The 24,566-nt window shown below is 43.2% G+C and overlaps 2 protein-coding genes across 2 annotated transcripts; both read right to left on the bottom strand.

The window, feature by feature from the left end:
- Nucleotides 1-1,058: 1,058 nt before the first annotated feature.
- Nucleotides 1,059-7,538, bottom strand: LOC128492172 (uncharacterized). Its single transcript, XM_053464636.1, has 11 exons — nt 7,423-7,538; nt 6,198-6,317; nt 5,358-5,555; nt 4,665-4,756; nt 4,392-4,502; nt 4,268-4,300; nt 3,550-3,658; nt 2,947-2,989; nt 1,977-2,102; nt 1,564-1,589; nt 1,059-1,254 (listed from the first exon to the last, which is right to left on the bottom strand). Exons 1-11 carry the CDS (start codon nt 7,481-7,483, stop codon nt 1,187-1,189), a joined length of 987 nt encoding a protein of 328 aa, XP_053320611.1. The 5' UTR covers nt 7,484-7,538; the 3' UTR covers nt 1,059-1,186.
- Nucleotides 7,539-13,776: 6,238 nt separating this feature from the next.
- On the bottom strand, nt 13,777-24,043 carry IPO8 (importin 8). Its single transcript, XM_053464673.1, has 25 exons — nt 23,890-24,043; nt 23,184-23,265; nt 22,416-22,572; nt 21,962-22,120; nt 21,475-21,631; nt 21,259-21,348; nt 20,820-20,914; nt 20,651-20,735; nt 20,426-20,560; nt 20,120-20,219; nt 19,951-20,027; nt 19,752-19,868; nt 19,562-19,651; nt 19,297-19,462; nt 18,913-19,073; nt 18,218-18,343; nt 18,037-18,103; nt 17,353-17,478; nt 17,097-17,194; nt 16,720-16,815; nt 16,412-16,632; nt 15,567-15,772; nt 15,142-15,342; nt 14,627-14,743; nt 13,777-14,317 (listed from the first exon to the last, which is right to left on the bottom strand). Exons 1-25 carry the CDS (start codon nt 23,971-23,973, stop codon nt 14,253-14,255), a joined length of 3,078 nt encoding a protein of 1,025 aa, XP_053320648.1. The 5' UTR covers nt 23,974-24,043; the 3' UTR covers nt 13,777-14,252.
- Nucleotides 24,044-24,566: the final 523 nt, after the last annotated feature.

Genomic DNA, 24,566 nt, shown 5'->3' with positions numbered 1-24,566 from the left:
CTGTATAACAGCTGGAACTGTCAGGGCAGTCTCTGTATAACAGCTGGAATTGTAGTCTCTCTTGCAGCTGTCAACACAGCCCCTCTGCACATGAGGACCGTCTCTCACCACAGTACAGTACCGGGAGCTGTCTCTCCGCAGTACCGGGAGCTGTCTCTCGGAGGAGGCTGTCTCTCGGATGATGCCGTTTCTCCGCAGTACCGGGAGCTGTCTCTCGGGGGATGCTGTCTCTCCGCAGTACCGGGAGCTGTCTCTCGGAGGATGCCGTCTCTCTGTAGCCGCGATAAACAGCAGCCGCCCCCTCAGCGCGCATCCTCAGTGCGGAGATCGGCCGACAGCCCGTGCATTCAGACCTATAGCGGGACTGCACCGCCGGGAGCGGGGGGATTATACTTACAGGCACATTGCGGGGTTTATAAATATATACAGGGAGCAGAGAGACCTATACATATACACATATACAGGCATAGAGAGGATTATACATTTACACATATAGCAGGGCTCGCACATACATTTCCATACATATAGATTCTCTCTGATTTGCCCCGCTGTATTCATATGTATACTGAAAGCCCTTCTTCTAAACAATGTTTATGTTTTTTAAGTAAATACAAATGTGTATAAAAACAAATTCTGGTGCAAAATGTAATCGAAAGGGCCTTATCGCCATAGCAACCAATAGAATGCTCTTGCTCACGGTTTCATTCCATTGGTTGCTATGGCGATAAAACCACTTTAAACCTCGCACCGGCGTTACGCTTCACCTACGTTCTGCGCTGGCCTGCAGCGTGCCGGGGCTGGTTGAGCGTGATGGGAGTTGGAGTTGAAATCTCCAGGTGGCAGCGCAGACAGACTCTTGACAGCAGGGCACTTTACGTATGTCAACCACTTCTGCTGGGAGGCTGCTCCACTTATCCACCACCCTCTCAGTAAAGGAAAACATCCATACATTACATCCAAGCCTCTGACCCCGTATCGCATATAGATTACTATAATAGATTATTTTATAGATGGCCACCATTAGCCGCAGGGCTAGACAGTGGAATGACGACACAGCGTTTTCTTTTCACATGTTTATTTGGTAACTACACACGCTATTTACAGACTAAGGTGCTACATTTAGCGATCGGGTGTTCATCGCCGGGGGATCCGGCGCGTTTCGGCTTCGTTATCCTTGTGGATTCCGTTAATATTGGCCCTGAGTCCGGAGCATCATCCGCTCCACGCCTGTCATCTGGTAGCCGTTCTTGTTAGCTAAAAAAAATAAAAATAGTCATTTTTAATAATCCTTTTAGATTAGAACAGGAACGCAAGGAAACTTTTTTTTTATCACATTTTAAATTTTCCATCCAAAGAGCCGCTTCTGCCATTAAAATATATTAAGTGTCCTACAGGCAGATGACAAGGGGTTAAATGAAATGTACCAGCCACCCATTAAGCACTATAGGAAAAATGGACGGTTACTATGGCAACTGCATCCAGCAACCACTGTCTTTACATCCTGACGGAGGACACTAATGCACAGTATGTTTATTACACAGCAGCGCTGCGCGGATCTCTTACCATAGGCGTAGCTCGAGAATCCCCACCTATTGGGAAGAAACAGAGACAGTAAATGAATCCATAAGGGACATCGCCTGCGATCAGACAACATACCGTGTTTATTTAGAGCCCCTATGGGGTAGAATTTTAACGGTGGAGCAATCACCATGGAAACCAGATGCTCCATATTCATTATATATGGATAGGGCAGTATTAGTCATTATTTTATTATATTTATTTAATCATTATTTTTTATATCTATATAAATATTTATATTTACATATCTATATAAATATATATATAAATATATATCATTAATATTAGTCATTATTTTCAATTGATTTTCAATAAATATGGATGGTTTACGTTAGGATACAATATAACAAGCTACAGTCTGGAACGGATCACGTATGAATATATTAAAGGTTAATTACCAGTCCCAGCATCCGTTGGGGTTCGACATGTTGGATTTGGCTTGTGGGTACAGGATGATGAGGTTGTTCAGATCAGCCACCTGATTGTACCCGGCGTATCTGGCAAAACGATCACCAACTTTCTCTCTGCAAGAAATAAAACGCTCAGTATGGACCCACGCCGTTACGGAGAAGAAGGTTACGTCGCCATATCATAGGGTGAGGGTTACCTAACCATAAAATAACGGATGGGAAATGAGCTGGGTTATTTGCTTAGGGGCCAGTGTGGTGGAAGAACCAGACTGGTGGTGACTAGACAGCTCTGGCACTTTAAGGCCAGTTGCCCCCAGATGACTTCAGTGTGGTCTCCATGGCTGGATCCATGTTCTGTTTCATACTCATGCAGTGTCCTCCCTTGCGTATTGAGTCGATGGCCGCACGATGCAGAATATGGACTTCCGCTGGAGCGGCCCTATGGGCTACTGGCCCACCAGGCATCTGCCCAGTAAGCCAGACGGACAGCTTGGGCTTGCCAACAACGTTCAGTGTAATTCGATTTATCAACACTACCTACAGTTTGTGCTTTTTGTTTTTTAGTTTGTTTTGGATATATTTTGTTTATAAATGTATAATGTATATATATAATTATAACACTAATATATAAAATGTTTCCTTTTCTGATGTTACCTCCCTTTTTTTCACTCCATACCCTCACAAATGTGGGTCCGAAGCAAACAAATATTTCAAAGGGAAATTGTTGCTAGGGGAACCAATATTCTGTTGCTCTTGTAGTTAAGAGCACTCGCTGGTGGCATATTGAGCAGGAAGTGGCTGCTAGGCACAGCAGGAAGTTAAGTGTGCAAAGAAAAAATAATTCCCCCAGGCTGCTGATGATAGAACATTGTTACCCGTCTGTATATAAATGTTAATATATATATTTATATATATATATATATATAATTTTCATCTGTGAGCGTTATAGAGATATTACCTTCCCTGGAGACAGCCATGGAAAGCAATGTGAAGTCTGCATCCTGGAAACAAACATTAGAGTAACTTTTTAGCTCACGGCTATCAAGAATACATTAAAGGAACATCGACCCTTCATAACCCCCTTTAAAATAAATATAGGGCAGACTTCCAGTACCGGAAGTCACAACACTACTGACCATGAAATATGTTTTTTTAGGGGCTGCATGGTAAATGGGTGGAAACCCAACGTCAGGGGCTAAGTGTCTGGGGTACCTGGGCTCACGTAATGTGAGGCCGGGCATATCAAGCCGCTGCCGAGGAACGAGGTAATGCCGGCCCAAAGCCCACCCGTCATTGGCAGTACAATATTAACATGGCCCTAGGCTGTCTCGGTTTCAGTGATAATAAGACTGATGGAATCAGTTTTCATTGGCTGATGGTTAATGTAAAGTTCTTATAGGTTTCAGGTCCCCGTTAAAAACCCCCTAGTGATCGGACACCGAAGTGTATGAAAATCAAGGACTGGTTAAGGTCTGAGTCTTTAAATCGGGAGAAACGGGCAGACCAGACGGGGTGATCTGCCGGACAAATCCCACGATTCTAGAACTAAGCCTTCACTTACTCGTCCCGCTCTGGCAGGAGGAAGGAATGTATACGTATCCCGCGGTGTCCATCCCGTACGTAGATGGGGCAGCCAGCTTGAAATACTCTGTCTGGTCAAACAGGATCAACTGCAGAGATAAAATACACCAAAAAAAAATTCAGCCCACCAAGTATATTTATAAATATTTATCCTTCGTCGGAGAAATGTACGGAGAACGGCGGTATTGGCTGAAACTCTACTACGTAATATTTATTTCAATTCATGACATTCTACTGTAAGTACCGGTAATTACATTGGTGGTCACTGGTCAGGTCTACAGCCCAGGACACGAATCTGATACGTTGTACCTGCGGCGCACAATAGCCTTGAGACTTCCGAATGTTATATATGACTATGTTAGAGTTTGGCGTTGATATGGCCTTCTTTACTGTGCAGATACACAAGGAAGTTGTTCTGGGCTTGGTGGAACCATGGCTACCAGAAGCCGCCTTTGAAACATAAATGAATTACTTTATTTATTTACGGATCTAAAGACACTAATCTCTACATTCTCTCGTTTCGCATTACATGACCAGACGTGCAGAGCATGGATGATGGTAGCTCTGACGCCTTGTCAATAGAGGTTGAGAAGACCCCGGGTTCTAAAATTATTTCTGAATTTTAGTTTTCTCTTAAGGGTTATTGCATAAAAAAAAAAATAAAAGAGAACCCTATTGCTCCTTGACGTGTCTCTTACCTGTCCAGTAAATCCAGAAGAACTGCTTGGCCTCTGAAAGTAGAACAGATTGGCATTTTTAGTGACGTATTTCATGAATATATCCCTTAGTTACTATGTATCAGCTCCCTGGGACTCTGCTTACACTCAGTCCTCCGTAGATGTGGTTCAGAGCCTCGTATGCACCATTGTAATTACAGTTGTTGATGTAGTTGGTGTTGGTGGCTCCACAAGTCCCTCCGTAGCTGTCTGTGGGCTACAGCGACGACAGTAATAATAATTCACTTAATGTTTTAATTTTAATTAAAAAACACATTTTCAGCTAATAAAAATACCATTTTGCCAACAGTCTTCTTTTTAAAGTATTGGATAAAAAATGAAGTGCTATTTTTTGATATCGCCCAAACATTTTACCCACCATTCCATGTTCTGCTGGGACATCATACACTGTTTTGATGTTTCCGGAGTTAACGTAGGAGAGGTAATATTCTTCCAATTTCTTCACTACCCCTAAGATAATGTACAGAATAAGAGAGATTTGTAGGTTATAGAAGTAGTTGGTCCAAGACTCGTATCCTCTGGGAGGATTTCACCGACTTCACTATACGTTAAGAAGGGTCATCGTCATGCATCGTAGATATATGTGACGTGACTTGCTTCGAACTCCCCCCGGTTTAGTGAATATACTATCCATTCCTCAGGGTTGTTACCGACCAGGACTGTTAATGATAGCCCTTGGAAGGACATAATGGAAGACAGCTTTTGGTTGCTAGAGGAGCGAGATGTGAGATATCGGCTCCTACATCCAAGACCAGACCAACGACTGATTAAGGTCTGAGTCTTTATATCAAGAAAAACAGGCAAACGAGATGAGCAGAAGGAGACGAAGTCTTATCTCCTGTCAAATTCTGTTTGTTTGTTTCTAGCTGAGCTCATATGAGAAGATGAGGCAGAAGTTATAGTTGACACCATTCATGATGGGCAGAACTACACTCTGGATTTATTGGATCAACATTCAACGCACTAGATTTCCGTCTGATACAAATGTATCCAATGCCTAGGTACCTACTGTGTGACCTAACGTCACATTCCATAGCTATGTGGGACCCACCTGGAACGACAACGCTGTCTCTGGATCCCGAGAAGATGAAAACCCTATCATTCGCGAGGTTGGATACGGGATCGATCAGCCCGCTGTTGGCGTAACTCTGGGTTTGCGACTTTAGAGAACTGACGTTGATGCTGGAAGGCATTTTCATACACGCGTTTGTCGCGGTGAGCATGCTTCCGCTGGCGCAGTAATAAGGTCCTGGAACAAAATAGAAGACGTTACATGCTTTATGTCTTCCAGACTGTGTCCTACTCGTTGGAGAGAAGACTTCTACCTTATTTATGTTAATGGCTGTGAAGGACGTTAGGTGGCTCTGACACCAAATTTTACCAGAAATTGAACATTCAAGGTTTTTGTGCTTCTCCTTTTTCGTTTGCGGGGAAGATGTATTTGCCCCCCACCTTTTTATTGGCTGATTTTGAAGTCTTGAAGTGGGCCCGTAGTGGCCACAAGAAACTGGGTTTTCCCAATGGGTATTAAAACTTGCTGTATAATGTTACGTTTATGGGACTTCAATAACTTAATGTGGGTTCATAGGTGTCCCCATCCTTCTGGGCAGCCGTGCTAAATGCTTGAACAAGAGTATCAAACTAGAGGATCTGAGCAGTTTACAGAGAGCATCATGCATAAATGGAACAGCCTCCCAGCAGAAGTGGTAGAGGGTAATACAGTGAGGGGATTAAACATGCATGGGGTAGACATACGGCTCCTGAATCTAAGACGAGACCAACGACTGATTAAGGTTCGAGTCTTTACAGCAGGAGAAACGGGCAGACTAGACGGGGGCCGAATGGGGCCGATGTAACAATAATTAAAAAAAATGTATTTTGTTCTCAGTACCTCCAGCGAACAAGGCAGCACCGATAACCTTTCTGGACTGAGCGACGTGGAATTGATTGGCCATGTAAGATCCGGACGACAAACCAGATACCGAGATTGTGCCTTCGAGATTGTACGAGCCTGTAGGGAAGACGTTCTAAATTTATATAATTTCAATAATTCTGGATCTAATTTAACATAATCTATACACAAAAACTTAAAGAACTCAAAGGATACGTCTCAGAAATATTATTATATTTGCATACAGTCATGATTATTATCATTTAATTACCGGTATTTCTTAGAATATAAAAAATAGGAGTGATCCAGAGGGAAGATGAAAGAATATTTTTGGAATCTATAAGGACAATTAAGACAATTAATGTAAAGAAAACAATGTATGGATACACAAGGTGGGGACATGGCAGAGAACGCAGGACGGAAAGGAACGGACACGCCAGAGGTCTGATGGATCATGACGGGGCGGCCCTGCCTAATGGCATAAGCATGGCCGACAGCTGGATACGACGGCCGACGGCTGGTCCACACTTTACATTTTTATACTTGAGTAGTGTGTATGGTCGGTCATCTCCAGCCAGAGGTCACACATTACAGCACCCAATCCGCCCTGGAGTGGCAGATTGGGTAGGTATGGGGTGAAGTCTACCAAGACCCGCGGGGCATTTGCCTGGTGTGCCAGATGGCCGGCCGGTGTGATTGCTTGACTGGTCCAAAATAAAAAAAAAGATACAATAGGAAGGTGGAAAACTTGAATAAATCATCTATAACCAATATAAAAGGTTCTGCACTATATTTAAAGTTTGATCTATACATTGCTATAGCTCATTAAAAACATTTTTTAAAAAAAATCTAAAGATATGGTCTCCTACAACCAATGTTTTTTCCTTACGGAAAGATAGTCTTGAGTTTAGAAGACCAGCGTTCCAAGATCTCAGAGGTCACTTCATCAGACGCAAAGGGTTACTAAGGGTTTTTAATTGCTCTGTTATGTTTAAATCCAGGATTCCATCTGAAGAAGATACCCCTGAGGTCCCAAAAGATCAAAGTATGTGTCTAGTATCTACCTCTTCTTCTATGTTGGCCCAATTAAAGGTATCACAGGCGACTGTCTCCTCTTGGACCATTATGGCCATTATGGACCATTACTGCCTTTAAAAGCTTAGATGTAATGTAAAAGGGTGACATTTTCATAAAAAAAAGACTTTAATATAACCCAGTTGCTTACCCAGCCGGGACTGTCCATGGCAGAGCCCAACGAGGGCAAGGAGAAGAACGTAGCCCTTCATGATCCAAGGCGATGTTTCAAATTGTGAGGAGGGTTCCTGACTCTGAGTCGGAAAGGTCCCCTATTTATACGTCCATATGTATGCGTTTAAATTGTTTAGGTCTGCCCATAACCTTGCTGGGTAGATAAGCAGGTGGCTAAAGCACCATGTGAAATCCCGCTGCGGAACAGCTTCACTCACTGCTATCTCCGGCGATAATTCCCGCAAAATAAATAAATAAATGGAATAATTCGGAGATATTAAAACGGGATTTAGCTAAATAAAAAATAATAAAAAAAAACAAAACACCATCCATTATGTCAAAGATTGCAAAAATCCTGGTAAAAAAAATAATATATATTATTGGTTTTATTCTTAAAGGTAATAGTGAATGTGTGAATTACTATGAAAATGTCGCCTTCAGAAATTATTGAATTAGATTGTAAGCTCTTTGAGCCGCCTCCCTTCTTGCCTGTGGTCTCTGTAAGTCAAATTGTCATTTTATGTACTACTTGTTATGTCCTGTCTGCCCGTTGTACAGCGCTACGGAATATGATGGTGCCATATACAACAATAAATTATATAATGAATAGAAATTAAAGTATGGCCTAAGCAAATATAAATAAATAAATAAAAAATATATAACTTTTTGTTTTTCGGGTTAAAAGTTTAATTTCTGGTCGAAAGTTAACTGATCACCAGATTTTGTGTTGTTTCAATAACTCAGGTCCAAGGAGACTCTGTGGTCTAAGGTGCAGGTCTTTCAAGAAGTTAAAATAAAATAAAAAAAATTCTATTTATATTCCACCAGGACATGTGATTCGAAGACCTTATGTAACCGCAAACACTTATAATTGTTTTGGGCTCCAAATCGACCTTTCTAATGATTGGAAATATCAACCACCCACAACGGGTTCCAATAATAGCCACAAGGTTCCGTGTTCCGTAACTAAAAGCAGCCATGTTCCTACGAGGTTTAACTAAGGGAGATGCACGTTTATCTGTCTAAGTTTTTGATATAAGGATTTTCTTAAAGGTGAACGGTGAAAAGATCCCAAGACAAATGAATCCTGATGCTAAACAAGAGATTCCCCACGGATTCCCCATTTTTTAATGATTGGCCAAGGAATTGACCAAGATACAACCAAGATGATCGACTCAAGCATGTCTGGATGTGTCTTAAGGAAGACTAAGGACCTGCCAAGGAAGTGACATTCATCTATAGAGGTGAGAAAGGGAGTCTAACAAGGTCCATGCTCCCACGCTTCTCTGTTCTCTGCCAATGCTGAGCTGATGGCGCTCCTGGACATCTTATGACTGCAAAGGGATGGAAGCATGACAAAGTCACTAAGTCTCCTTGGCTGCCACTGCATCTACGGTCCTCAGCATTGACCGTTTCTTCGTGCTTTCTCAAAAGAGCTTTAAAAACCCCTGTCTGCCTTGAAATGTCAGCCTGGCAGAGACCGTGCTGAGAAGGTGTAGCTACCTTGTGGGTTGTTGCTGTGCTCGGTCTTGCCATGGTGTCTTCAGCAACCTCTCCTTGTTAGTGAGTTTGGCCGTTCCTCACCCAGTTTTATTCCTCCTAGAAAGCTGTTTCTGTTCCAGTTAATGATTGCGTTTCTACCTACATATTAAATTCATGATCATTAGCACCTGTTTGGTTTAATTGTTTAGTCAAACACCCAACTTTATGCCTACATAATCCCTGACGTTGTGCAAGTGTACCTAGAAGACCTGATGCTGTTTTGAAGACAAAGGGAGGTCGCACCAAAATTTTATTTGATTTACATTTTTCTTCTGTTCACTCACTTTGATAAATTATAAAATTTTGATTCACTTTAAAACCTTTGCACAGTACTGTAGATAGATATATATATATTATACAAAGTTAGTGATCCTATAGAATTGTGGAGAACTTGGTCCAGGACTTTGTGGTTTATTTGATGTTTTCCCCTCGCAGCAGGTGGGATGAGTTATCTGGAATTCACGCGCTATAATAAGCTTGAAAGCTGCCCTTGACAGCGGCTCAATAATCCTCTGCACACCACACAAAATACTCCTTATAGACCTGATTGTTTTTAATATCTACGTCTGAAGGCCACTTTCCGACTACATAACTACATAACATGTTTACGCAGCAACCTTAGGCACTCTGATTGGTTTAACAGCGTCCAATAAGATTATTTGGAATGAACACACCTCGGGGGGGGGGGAGTTACAGTAATTTACAGATGAGTAAATCGATGTTTGGAATCTTGACCGGGCAGACTAAGGACTTGCTGATTCTGAAGAAGAGTTCTAGAGCATGTGGCCTGATAGCATCACACCTCACGATAATGTCCCATCTATTTTGACATCATCAACCCCATTTTCTCTGTTTCATGCAGTTTCTGTATATTCTCTCCTTCAAATGATTTTGTATGTGTGTGTGTGTGTGTTTTAATTGTGTTTTATAGGTTTGGGGGTAACGGTATTGAGAGAGAGAGTGAAGAGAGAGGAGAGAGTGAAGAGAGAGAGAGGAGAAAGAGAAGAGAAAGAGAGTGAAGAGAGAGAGGAGAGAGAAGAGAGAGGGGAGAGAGGGGAGAGAGAGGAGAGAGAGAGAGAAGGGAGAGAGAGAGAGAGAGAAGGGAGAGAGAGAGAGAGGGGAGAGAGAGGAGAGAGAAGAGAGGAGAGAGAGGAGAGAGAGAGAAGAGGGAGCGAGGAGAGAGAGAGAGAGAGAAGAGAGAGAGAGTGAGGAGAGAGAGACGAGAGAGAGCGTCTGGTGAATGTGGGCTATGAATATCAAACTCAGGAAGAATTGTTAGAAAAGAATAGATGGGTGGGAAGACAAAGCTTGGGATCCATTAGAATTGTGGAGAACTTGACCGAGAATCAGAGAACTTTGTGGTTTTTCTCCTCTTGATGTTTTCCCATCGCAGCAGGTGGGATGAGTTATCTGGAATTCACGAGCTATAATAAAACCGTCCTTTATCTTGAAAACTTAAAACACCACAGCAAATACCCATTATAGACCTGATTGTTTTTAATCTACGTCTGAAGGCCACTTTCCAACTACATAACATGTTTACATAGCAACATTTAGGCACTCTGATTGGCTTAACAACGTCCAATAAGATTATTTGGAATGAACACACCTCTGATGAAAAAAAAGGTAATGATAATTATTAATTGGTAGAAAACCTGTAAGGAGGGGTGGAAATTCTCACATTAAAAATATTTCATATACAATAACTTTGAAAATGTAGAATCGTCTTAGAAGTTGGGGTTCTTCCACCCAGGTTTCGTTTCCTTTGTCTATTACATAGCATTGATGTACGTGTCGTGTTATTAGAGTCAATGGTTCCAGATTCTCTTAATTAGAATTATTTTTTTAGATCTAGAATCCAAAATAATAATTTCAACCTCCAATCTTTCCATCATGCATGGAGGCTGTGGTGATTCCTCGGAGCTAGAATACAAGGTTGAAGTCCTTTCGTTGGGACCAAAGTGCATGAGAGTGCGTAGGGTACAGAGACCGCTGACAAGTCTCTCAAGTGATAGACAATGAGTCGGATAAGCTAAGGACAGGATACCAGTATTTAAGAATCAACGTGGAGTCATGCTAGCCGAGGTCAGGGACAATGCAGATAGGTCATGAAACACAGTCAAGACAGGAACATGAAGACCAAGGAAGATCAGAAGACAAGGGTACGGGTAGTGGAACCCAATGGACATACAGGAGATGCTGGAATACAAAACACATTGGGACCCGAGAGCAAGGGACGCAAGATCATCGCCACCAGGAGCCTTAATGACCTGGCAAGGAAGTGTGGGAAGGGCAGCCTTACAAAGCGAGATAATGACCTGGCTGGTGGGATAACGACTGGGGTGGGAACCCAATGAACAGTCTGAAACCTAATATTCAAACATCTGCCGGAAGGCTCGGCCACGCGGACAGCCCTAATGAAGCCAGCAGGGGATCCTGGGTGCATAGGGGCCAAAGTCCTGGGTGACCCGGGTGCTGCCAAAATAAAAGTCAGAAGTGGTAAGGACATCGAGGAACGGAGGAATATCGGTGGCCATCAGAACGGTTGACTCCCAACTCCAACGTTTGTGCGATTAAACAGTTGGTGTAAATAATAAAATCACAGATCTGCTCGATTTACCTGAACGTGCTAGAGACTGCAAATAGAAACCCGGGTGTTGAGGGCAGATAAAAACCTAGTCTTCTAAATAGACTCAACCCTTAATCAGTCCACGGTGTCATTTTAGACTCAGGAGCCATATGCCTATTGAGCGCATGTTTCAATTCCCTCACTGTATTAACCTCCACCACATCTGTTGGTAGGCTGTTCCATTTAACTACCACCTCTCAATAAGGGCAACACCTCCTTATATTACATCTACACCTCTGTAGGTGAAGGATCTGTGCATACGCACGCCTTATTGACCCTGAAACATGTCCCTGGCTCTACAGAAAGAATAAGGCTGTACTGATTAAAGCTATAGTTCCACTTACCCAGACATCGCAGATACCAGGGATTAAAAGAGAATACCGGGTCGCTGGCATACGGTGAGATGCCTCCGTGCTACCGGTACGTGGCTCCTGCTAACACTGAAGATCACGCTTTTATATCTGGGCAAAGACGACGTTTATCTTTCGTTCGTTTCATTTGCAGGTGGCGAGGTATCATGTGAAAGCCGAAACGCGCAACAGCTGGTGCCATGTCCAGAAACGAGGGGAATTCCATGAAAATTTAGATCATTATGAAAAACTGTAGTTAAAAAAAGTACCGGGAAAGAGGAAAAACTACCGCGGTCTTAAGAATGACGTGCTTCATACATGCTACTTAAACGTTGTATCTGAGATAAGAAAGCAACCGGATCCAGCATCAAATCCCCTATAGCTTTAAATTGATTATCAGAGATATGGAGGATGGGTTCTATAGGCTAAATAGGGATTATAGAACATTCTGTTATACGGTCAGCCTGGAATAATAGGATTATATCTTAAATTAGGTCATAACCAGTTTCTCTCTCTAAAACTTCTTTGGATAGAAGATATAACCGTCCTCCTCTTTCTCTTTAAGTGCCGTATTGGAGCGTCAGCTCTTCCCAATCACTACTTCCTAACTAACCTATAGATTCCGTCCGAAGGGAGCCCGGGTTGGCTTTTGCCGCCTTGCGCTGCGTGATTTTAATATCCTACTTTATTTATTCTATTATTAAATATATGTATTTTTGTAAAATAAATAAAAATCAAAAAATACCATCACTTATTACATCTTATTTTTTTATAGACTGTTCATGATTCTGATTATTTATAATATATATATATATATATATATATATATATATATTATGTTTTATGAAAATTCACTTTAATTCCCAACGATCCCCCAGTAAATACCACTTTGGAATCCTACCGTTAGCCCACGTAGGACATATCCCACTGGCTTTTTACACAGCCATTAATCTAATTAGTACAAATGAGCATATTTCACTCAATAATCTAATATCCTTATTCACAAAGAGTCTGGTTCAAAGAACTAAATGTGGACCAACATACCGTGGGTTTCATGGGGACCAGTCCGCATTATAAACATGCCGAGTATTTCTAAGATATATATATATATATACATACACATATACATACACATATATATACACATATATATATATACACATACACACATATATATATACATACACACATATACACACACACACACACACACGATATATTAGGCAAATCAGTTACCCTGCGGAGTGCCGCCGCATCTCGCTATTCAATATTCTGACTCCGACCCTCCCCATTTAATAGAAATTCCAATAAACAAACAAAACAAATATAGGTGAATAAAGGGTGGTCACCCCATTTTATTGTACAACCGCAAAAACACAATGTTACGTCGGATTCTGCCCCCCCCCGCGTCACCGCCGCGGCGAAACATACACCGCGAGGAACCACAGAAAGGTGTGATTTATCCTTTACTATATGGGGTGCTGGTTTCTTATATCGTTTCTATTACACACATATATATACACAGACACCGATATTATTTTACATGATATTCATACAACGTCATTGTCATTTATTCACTTTGAGTTTAAACACTTGCGTTTTCGGGTACATTTATCATATAAGCGTTGTAGTTTTTTCGATCTGGGACGTTCTAACAAAAATGTACGTAATAATATTTGAAATCAACGAGAATCAGGAATTACATATATTACATTATTTCCTCTAAATTACAAGTTATATATAATATATATAATATACACGCACGTACAAACACATCCACACATACATGTATATGATACATGTGTAACCTGTTACAGACACCGCCGTCCTATGTACTTAATGGTCTTTGTGCCACGATAAAAGCGTTCTCGGATGACAAGTACTGGGTCAGTAATTACAGAGACTTTTAGATCTTTCTACGCGTTAAAGGTGGATGGGAATGACGTTAAAAGAAACCACAGGTGGTCTGCATCCTGGTTTTCAAAGCCCAAGGCAGGTTAGACAGCTTTATACAAACACAAAAAGCCAAAAATGTCCAAAAGAGAAAAAAATGATATTCCAGTGAAGTCCAAAGACCAGTAATTTACATGATATTCCTCCTCTGGCGCAGGAACATAGCAGAACGCCGCCATTTCTAAAGGGATTTCTCCTCCCGTCTATTTGGGGGTCTCCTTCATGTCCGTCTCGTGGGTTGCCCGTATAAAAAAATGGATTTCTGAACCATTTCTTGGCTTCCCAGAACTCAATAACCCGGCAATGCAGCTAAAGCACAGGACTTCCGATATTTCACTGGCCTGCAAGGTGAGATCGGCAGAAGGTTTGCTGCTGGTGCTGTTCAAGCTTTCGTTTCGCTGAGAAGAGAAGAAAAAAAAAATATGAAAATTATAATGTGATAAAAATACAGTTTCTGCGGTAAAACTAAGGGCTACGGACCCCAAATAATCGTCTTGACCGTGTTAAGTAGGGTAAAAGCGGTGCCCTACATGATAGAATTTTTGGGCCTGGTTAAAAGGCGTCACACTAGCAGTCGAGCCCAACCATGACGTTTGTAAAATGCTTTTATTTTATTTATTCTATCAGATCCAACATGAATAAAAAGCATAGAAGGTCCTAGCAAGGCGGAGAAAAAGGGGCAAGCGATATAATCGAGGGCGACCCACCTGCGGCGCTCTTCCGTTGCTCGGAGAGGGTGTATATCTCTTGGACCTGTCTCTTCTGATCGTTACTGAGCGGAGAGGTTAGTAAATGGTACCACGCAGGGTCCCGGCTTTGCACGCCTACACGCCAAAAAAAACATTGTCTTAATCTCGATGTGTCAATGGAATAGCAGGCATACGTTTAACACTTTGTTACCATGCATGCGCCAACCTGTCCCTTTCCAGAGCTCCCCTCCTTAGCTATGCCCCATGGCCCTGGTGGGGCAGTCAAAATGTCAGCTTAATAACCCATTATTGACTGGCGTAGATTGTGCTGTCCAAGCGACTCTGGAAAGAGACATCTAGCCATCATCCTCCAGTGCAAAACCCATTCACGATGTAAAAGTCTGTCTCTTGGACCATCCGCTGTGCGGCCTTAACATAGAGGTCTCCACCCGTCACAAAACTAGATGAGCTTTCAAACAGTAACCCCTAAACACACACCACGTACCAAACGAAGGATCATGGGAACAACTTACTGAGCAAAGCGCCCGTGAAGAACTGGTATTCATCAGGCCCATCGTCACAATCAAAAGGGGTAGTGAATCCCTCCAGGGCAGTTTCCTCCAGAGCCTCGTCGTCCCAGTCTTCCTCTTCGTCTTCCTGCTCCTCGTCTCCAGCGTTCTCCTGCATCGCTTGACCCAAACCATTGGCCTCCTCCTCGTCGCTTGGAATCTCCTCTTAAAAAAGGTACAGCACGTGGACATAAGACGTCAAACCATCATTCTTGATATTATTTGATGCCTAAACCCTTCCCAGAAATAATTCAGATTTTTTCAGGGAATGCTTAACTGTCATGTGACGTAAAAACAAGCGTCGCTATGTTGTTTTATTTTAATTCCCTGAGAAAATGTTACTCTAATAATCCATCAAACCAGAATGGGGATCGCCAAGGCTTCCTTACCGTTCTCCTCCGACTCTGTCTTTTGGGCGCAGGAAGACGGCCGCTGGCCAGGATGCTCACGGTTCGCACGCACCTGCTTCAGCCCAAGGAACAGAAGGAGGACGGAAGGCACGATCAACGAGGCGACCGCGTTGACGGCAGCGGGTCGGGTCGGAAGCTCCATCAGGATGCTGAGACCTACGATACACATCTTCCGGTCGTGCAGCCTACGAGACGACGCGGGGGGTTAGCAGGATGACAAAGAGCGGCTTATCCATTAAACTGACGGGACAGTCGACGGACCTTTTAAATATAACTGAACACAACTTGGCACCTAATTGGGTTAAAACAACGGTTAAACAGCTAACTTTACACTCTCCACGTGGCTCCAGCGCTTAGCTTGAACGAAACCTGCCGTTCCAGACAAATCAAGCGGCTCTGGATTGCTGCCAATGCATCCTATTTGCCCTCAGTGGGGTCTGAACTGTAGCCATAATTATTATTTTTCCCTAAAATTGTGCAGATCTTGCCACACGCAGCTTAAACTTGGTTGTATTTATTTATTTATTATAAAATGGATGGTGTCTCCCTCTACTGGCCACTTTGACCCAAACCCCTTTGATATAATCCCTGATTTATATAAAAAATGCCAACAATATACAAAAATTGAGAAAAAAAAAATATTGTTTTTGCCCTTTGGTATTTGGATTTATCAAATTACATTTTTTTTTTGTTGTAGCAAAGGCGTTGCGTTTCTCCCTTTAACCCTCGTAGTTTGGAACAGCCTGAGATTTCTGACAGCAAGGATCAGGCAGTTTATCAGAGTCCAGAATAAAAAGTTTCAAAAAAGTTCACCCCCTGCTTACCCCAAGAAACAGTCCGTATCGTTCACCCACTGATTGACGAACTGCGCGGTGATGGGCTCCGAGCTGTGGGGAAAGCGGATCTGCTCCAAGGTGTTGAGGAGCAGAGCCGGGTTATAATACAGAGAGGCGATGACCACCTGCAGACACATCGTACGCAGCTCGCTGGACTTGACGCCCCTCGTCAGCCTTTCCAGCACGGCTTCCACGAACAGCGGTATGCACTGAGCACAACAGAAACAAAGACGGCGTTACACCAGAAATAAATGGATTGACGAGGGCATGCGGGGCAACTTGGGGTTCCGAGTTACCTGGTCAATCCCTCTACCTTTACACTGCAGGACAATGACCTCCAAGAGCTTGGCTGCGTGGCATTCGGCGTCTTCCCCAGCGTCCCCTGTGAGTACCTGCGCGAAAGAATGAAATATAGCAAAGGCGTCCGACGCTTTAACCCCATAAGGACAATGGGCGGTCCCTAAATCCATTGAAAACAATGCATTTTGAGCCCGTACATGTACAGGCTTTGTCATTAAGGGGTTAAACGTCTCATGTGTAAACACAGGACGCTAGGCGGGTATTCAGGGAGCAGTCAAGTCTTCATAGAAGATCCAACAGCTCCAATAGGCTCCCCATGCTTTGCAGAGCGTTTCTATCCACATTCTGGGGCGGTTGCAGTCGGTTGGCTTACCTTCTTACACATGGTGTAAATAATTTCTAGGTGCTTGGGGTTGGACAGGAAAGTCGCGGTGTCTACGGTGATGTAATTGTGAAGAAGAGGCATCATATCTAAAATAAAAAAAACACCTATTATCGTATCCAGTACCCTTTGTAAGTCTCGGATTAGTTTAAATAAAAACGTGCATGCGCGATATTAGGATTTACAGCCGTATTAAAGAAATAATGGTAACAGTTTTAGGGAAGAAAGGACCAAGAAGGAAGCGGACCTGTAAAGTACTCGTAGCAGTCCCTCTGGAAAACTTCGTACATAATACCCAAGAGCTGCCACATCTGCGGAGAGATGGTCTGGTTGGTCAGGCTGTAGGCTAAAGACAGGATCTCTTCGTAAAACTCTGCAGGAAGAGATAAGAAGATGGTTGGAGGAGTTGGGAAAAGTTCTTCTGATCCATTCCACAGCAAAGCGAATGAGCGCCTGGTCCAGGGTGCCAATAGCCCTTTTGGGCAATCAAGACCCCTGTGTCATGAAAGGGCGAGTTATACCCCAGCAGTTAGAAGAAGAGGAAGAGACATAGAAGGAGGCAACTAAAAAAAAATGAATATGCCGCTGAATGTAGCGTTTAGTGAATAAAACCCATTGGGTTATCCAAAAGGACCAAGACACCATTTCGAGTTAATCTGCCTCAAAGGCAAGAGCCGTTTCCTAGGCAACTAACCCATTAATTAAATGTGTAGAAAACTTAATTTACCTTCTAGTATTCATAATTTATGCTTATGGGGAAAATAATGAGAACGCGATACTCTTACAAGTAACTTTAAGCCCGGTATGGAAGGCTTTAGACAAATTGTTAACCTTCTGTGTTTGGTATGAGAGCCCCAAATAATGTATTCCATAATTATCCGCGAATAGCAAGGACAAACGGACACTCAGCAAGGGTATTTGGAAAAGATACCTATGATGTGTTTCTGTAACACAAGGCCGACGATCTGTAAACATATTTCCTCCAACTGCTGCTTTACCTATAGGAGAAAAATGATAAAGTATTAATATGACCTGAACACGGGTCGCCGGAGAAAACACATTTGGAAAAAATGTAGCCTAAGAACATTAAAGGTGCATTTAGTAGCGTTTACCTCCTTGTGATCTTCTACCACAGTCAAGACGATGTCGATCGTGTGCAGGATGCCCATAGCCATAACGGTCTTGTCCTCGACCTCTTCGTATTCCTCGCTTTCGAGGACCTTGACGAATATCTCCGCCTTGGCACAAAACACAATATCAAGTGAACCGGTGCCAAGATTATCCCGACACGAAAATAGCATTTTTTTGGCTTAAAATACAGAGGTCTCAAGCTGACTAAAGCACAAAAAAAATCAAGGGATTTAACCCCCAAAGAGAAAGTTGGCTATGATTTATAAAGAACCTTCTTTGGCAAAGTACTCTGCAAGAATGGTGGAGTTGGCCTTACATTATGTACAGTTCAATATATGCTTTATACAGGGCCTGTCAGACCCTGGGAGAGTTTGGCCCTTTATAAATCTTTGGCAAAAAAAGCCCTTTATTGAGGAAACTGAGGATATTTCCACCAACACGGAGTGTTAATAGCTCGACATTCCAACAACTAAAACAATATATGTGCTAAAATGAGGGAATTTAAACATGCATAGGATAGGTCCATGGCTCCAAAATCTAACGCAAGACCAAGGACTGGTTAAGGTTACAGCAAGGAAATACTAGATGGGCTGAACGGGTCTGGCCTACCATCAAAACTTTCACCCCGTGTGTGTATATAATTTAATAATAAATGGCGGCACACTCGGTGACTTACCAGATGTCTCGTCATGTCAACCGCAATGGGAGCCACCTCATGGCTGTACTCGCAGATCATCTTCTGGATCACGTTGGTCAGGTCATCATTCTCGGTCTCTCGGACTATGTGAAGCAGTTGTTGCATGACTGGTCGAATGTACGGCCTCATGTGCTCCTTGGCTGGAAGATTAATTAAAAACACGTTATAACAAGTCAGGGAGGCAATTAGAACGATAAGGAATCAAGAGTTCCAACCAGACCACAACCAATGATGTATACCAAGTGGACAGAATACAGGGACACAAACAAGAAGCCCCATCACCAGAGTTTGCGATTCCATATGTAGGATTTCCATTGAATGGGTTGAAGGATCAGAACTTAATCTTCTAGGTTCTCCGCTCACCTGACCCCTGATTGCTAATCAGCATCTGAAGGGCAATGGCAGCCTCGACTTTCACGGGCAGCTCTTTGTCCTCTATGAGACTTTTCTTTGCCAGTTCCACCGCGCTCCTCAGGTTTAGCTCATTGTGGAACTTTAAGGTGCAGAAAGAATGAAGGACCCAGCAGCACTGGAAGAGAAACAGAAAATCGCATGTAAAGAAAAAGGCATGAGCGCCGGGAAACAATATACACAGTGCTGTATAAAACACAAAGTGCCGAACACACACCCGCGCTCTCAGATAGCCCAAATCAGAAAGGAAGAGCGGAAACACGTGGTTCTGGATGAAAACCTCCATCTGGTCCTTGTATACAGATTTCTGGAGGGAGTAAAGAAATAAAAGAGCAAAAACATTACGTCGGTATCCATAATGAGTTCAATACAAGCTCGTATAACGACACACCATCACACATGCTTACCTTTAACAAGATTTCGGCCAACGAGCCAACGACGTGCAGGGCTCCATCTACCTTGCGTGGCTCGACGGAAGAGGTCGTCAGGATGCGGTAACAAAACGCCATCATTTTTGGCAGAACCTGAAGGTAAAAACGCGACGCGGTCATCACTGGCCAAGTCGAGGCGAGCGCCTTTACGGTTAAAGGGTTAATCGGCGCTTACCTCTTTCCTTTTCTTTGATGCGGTATACAGCAGGTTTTGCGCGGCCGTTGTCGGGGACACATAATCCTCGAACACATCTGTAGATAAACGAAAAGCGTTGACAACAAGCAGACGTTTAGCTTTTACCCCAAACCAAGACCCGAGCTAAAGAGAGGTGCTTTCTGCTTACCGAATTTCATGCGTATGTACTCGTAGGGATCATCTTGCCACAGATCCTCGTCCTCGTCTTTGTAGCACATCAGGGGGAAAATGACTTCTTCTGCAATACTCTAAAGGAATGAAATAAAACCTTAAGAAACTAATATTTTTTTTAATTTTTATTTGCAAGAACTCTGTTCCTTCCCCTTATCTAAAATGACTTGAAATGATTTATCTACTGAATTCCGTGACACTTCATCAAGTACACAAATAGCTTATATACATATTATATTTAAATGTTTTACATTTTGTCTCCTACTAGTCGGCCTGGTCTCACCTGAATGTGCGGCTTCAGCTGCTTCCAGGTAATGGAATGAGAGACCCCCAGGTTCAGGTAGTTGAGCGTCTGCTGTAAGACGCGGGGGGCCACATACTGCTTTTGTCGATGCTGTCCCAAGACTTTTAGCAGAACCTAGTAGAGCAAAAAAAAAAAACTCAGAATATGTCAAACCCCCAAGATTTTACTAAAATAACTTGTTATGGATCCTAACCGAAGCTGTACCTGCAGAACTCCGACGGCGTAGGTCCTCAAAAAGAACTCAGAAAATTCAAAATATTCTTTAGTGACTGAACCAGGGCTCCCATATCTACAATACAGAAAGCAGGCGTTAAGCAGCTAAAATGCAGAACAAAATAACATTATCTACACGTCTAAACAATGTGCGCGCTACCTTTCAAAGAGACGCGTGATGATGTGAAGAGCCCACTTCTTACACTTCCACCAAACCAGCTCCGGACGGTCATCCTCGTCCACTTGTAAGGTCTCCTGTTAAAGAGTCATCAAAATGATTTAAGACGACTGACAGCAGCCATGACCACATGTTCTGTCTTTTCTCTACATTTAAAAGGGTCGGAAATACCTTGATATCATATATTATATATAACGTCATCAGATAGTTATGCAAATATTTCATTGAAGAACTTTGGAATGACTATTTGTTGAGGAGCTCGTTCAGAGGGAAGCTTTGAATTGGCCAACAAAGTCAACTTAGGCAAATCATTTTGCAATATGACAGGAGACAATATAACGCTCTCGGCTAGGGAGTCAATGCCCAGGTTTTAGAGAGACAACTTAGCAGAAGAGCAGAGACTTCTAATGTTCTGGCATACCGGTGGCACGTCGCGATCCGCGATGCTGCTGAAGATTCCCATCCATTGGGTCATCATCTGATTATTCACCAGCTGCAGTGGTAGAGCGTACTAAAGGCAGACAGAGGAAATTTTTTTCTGGTTTATGGAGTATAGAACTTGGTCTATAAAATAGTATCACGTAACGCTTTTACAGAAGACACGCGGCGAGCGCAGTCTAATGTTTACGGGTCTCACCTGGATGAGGGCGTAGAATATTTTAAGGATCTGTTTCTGCATCAGCACCGAGTAGTGAGATGGGTCGGGAAGCAGATGGACGACCTGCTGCTGGAGACGCGGCAAGAAGATCTGCATGGCCGCAATGAGGGGCGCTCGCTCATCCGCCTTTTTGTACCTGTAGGAAAAGAAAGAGTTAAAACAGATTGTCTTCTTTGGACCAAAACTGGCCCAATCAGTGATATATATCAGGAATAACAGCTCCCGCTATACATAAAGCCTTTTTACAACGTACAGGAGGGCAAGCCGGCCGGGTTCAATGGCGAAAGTTGTGATTAGGCTCATGGAAGGGCACGTAAGCCAAACACCACATAAGGAAAGTCATAAGGACCAAAATACTAAGGAAACAGAGGAATTTCTGCACCGCCTTCCATCTCCCCATCCTTTAGGGGTCACGTTGAATGGGCGTTGGGTTATCCGCCGCTCTGATACATTATATTTCACTCACTCGTAGGTCTTCACAAGCTGGTAGAGGCAGAGCAGGCTGCCGAGCCAACTCCCCGTGTTCTGCGATTGCAGGTACAATCCTATCTTGTCCACTATACCCGTCCAGCGACCGGGGAAGTCGTGTTTAATTATAACACGCAGGCAAAGCGTCAGCTGAGCCCTGGAAACAAAGAAATAACAAATCACGTTACACAGAAAAAGATATAGAAACATCAGAAAATACAAGGACATTTCTAAGTGACCCCAAACTTTCGAACAGTAGTGTAAACGTGCATTGCCTTCAACAATGATTCATGGATTGTGTACCTTCGTTTATGTATGTATGTATATGTATATATTTATATATTATATATACACACACACACACAGACACATTTATTTTTTTCCGTATATGTATATATTTAAAAAACAAAAAACAAAAAAAAAACAGTATTCCGTTTTAGGAAGCCACATACCGGACTAGATCTGGAGAACGGATGATCCCTTCGACTATGTTTTCCCGGATCTGGTGCCGATCATTTTCATGGATATTGAACGGAAAGACCAATTCTCCAGCCATCGGCTCCCGGTCCGGCCAGTACTGCGTCACCATGTTTTTCAAGTAAATGGCAGCTATAAAAAGGCAGACAGACAACCATGTAACGCGAGATCAAAGAACTTTAATTCATGAGCTCGTTCCACAGCGCTATGGAATACGACGCCACAATACATCAGATCTGATGTATTTCTTTAATGAAAGGATAGTCAATACGTGGATTTATCTTCCAGCAGATGTGGTAAGAGGGTTGTACAGTGACGGAATCAAACCACAATGATGGCACAGGACTGTCTGGACTGACGTGAGAAAAGGGTCAAAGACCAAATACTGTCAGACACTCGCGGACGAGCAGACTCCACGGGCAAATATCTTTGTTTCCGGTAATAACGGACATATCGGCACACCTGGGAATCCTCCAGGTCGCAGGGTCTTGACACGCCCCACTCCCCGCCCATTTTCCCTTTAAATGGGGGTGTTTCCCGCTGCCAACAGCAGGTTCCGCCCACGGACGTCAGTGGGCAGTCCTGGCCGCGTCCCGCAAGGTAGCCGGAGACCAGAATCTCCCAGGTATGCTTATCGGTCTCAGGACGTTGGTACAGATCCCCTTGGTGCTCGTCGTGAGGATTACCGGCACTAAAGCCATAGAAGCAATCACTCGGAAAAGCCAGAGCGCCCACTCACTTACCTGCCTGACGCACGGGAAACTCAACCTGATCAGATACTATGATCTGGAGCAGAGTCGGAGCGAAGCTGATAATCTTGTACGACTAGAAACAAAGAAAGAAGACATGTCTGGGGTTATCTATACGTGGGATTCTAATTATTCTAGGAGTCAGAATATACCCTCCCCCACCCTTCACCCTGACAATATTTTTAGGCATAATTTGGGTGTTATCCGGTCGCTCCCCCATAACAAGTGCCCTCCATTGGGGGAAAATACCCTCCCATAGGATTTACGTTTACAGAGCTCATTTATGGTTAACTGTCATGTTGGCCCGGGCAGGAGGGTTAAAAACACCCCTCCCATCATCACAGGTTGTGTGACAACTCCCATCATCCTCATGAAACCAAAACAAAACTCTTCTTTTTAAGGATGATAGCAGAGCATCATGGGACATGTAGTCCCAGATTATGTTTAAGGCTACCAGATGGGTTTATCTGCTAGGGCAGGTGAATACTATTATTATTATTAATAATAACCCCCTGGGGCAGGAAGTTTTCAGTGTAAATGTTCACCCTGTTTCCTGGTCTGCAAACATCACGTGATATTATTCGAATACGTCTCTATCGTGACAGTATTGCCTGCCCCCCCCTGGGGGGGGCAAAATGACTATTTGCCCCAGATATAGGATAACATACTGCCTTGAATGCACCGTATCCCTGTCTCTCACCTGGTTCAGCTCGGCCTCAGCTGCCACCCTCATCTTTGGGTCTATTGTCCCCCTCAGGGCTTGGATAATCCGGTTCGGGTCCATTCTGCGTCCAAATTAAAAACAGCGATATGGAAACAGAAGCGCTTCTGGCAGCCGTAAAGCACCGACTGGACATGGGTCCTCTCATTTACTACCGCTGTCGCAAACTGACAATCATGGGAAGCCGACCTGTACGGAGCGATTGGCTAAGCGGCGCCGGGCGCAGCCATGATGTACGGAAGAGCGTACGAACCCACGTGATACGTAATAAAGCGAAAGGGAACCACGGTGTACGGAAGGAAGCATGGAGAATGGGAGCTACATTGTACGGACAGAGGAAATGCCATGGGGGAAGCCATATTGTACGGATTAAATATATTGCAATGGATGACCCTAAAAAACAATTACTTTTTAACTAATTATATCAAATGTATCACACACACTCTCTATAGATGCTTCCCATCAATAAAAATAAGAAGTAACAATAGAATCAAAATTCACAATTTATAAGACTACAAACATATTGACAAATACCAAACAAATCGGCAAACATTACTGATATTATGCAGAAAGTATGATCGTGCTCATAGCTAAAAGCTGTCTTGATTTAATGACACATGTTGAATGAACCACCGTGACCTTGAAAGCACATATGG

This window comes from Spea bombifrons, chromosome 4 (assembly GCF_027358695.1).
Source record: "Spea bombifrons isolate aSpeBom1 chromosome 4, aSpeBom1.2.pri, whole genome shotgun sequence".
In the NCBI taxonomy this organism is placed as follows: domain Eukaryota; kingdom Metazoa; phylum Chordata; class Amphibia; order Anura; family Pelobatidae; genus Spea; species Spea bombifrons.
This window is presented reverse-complemented; position numbering and strand designations above follow the sequence as displayed.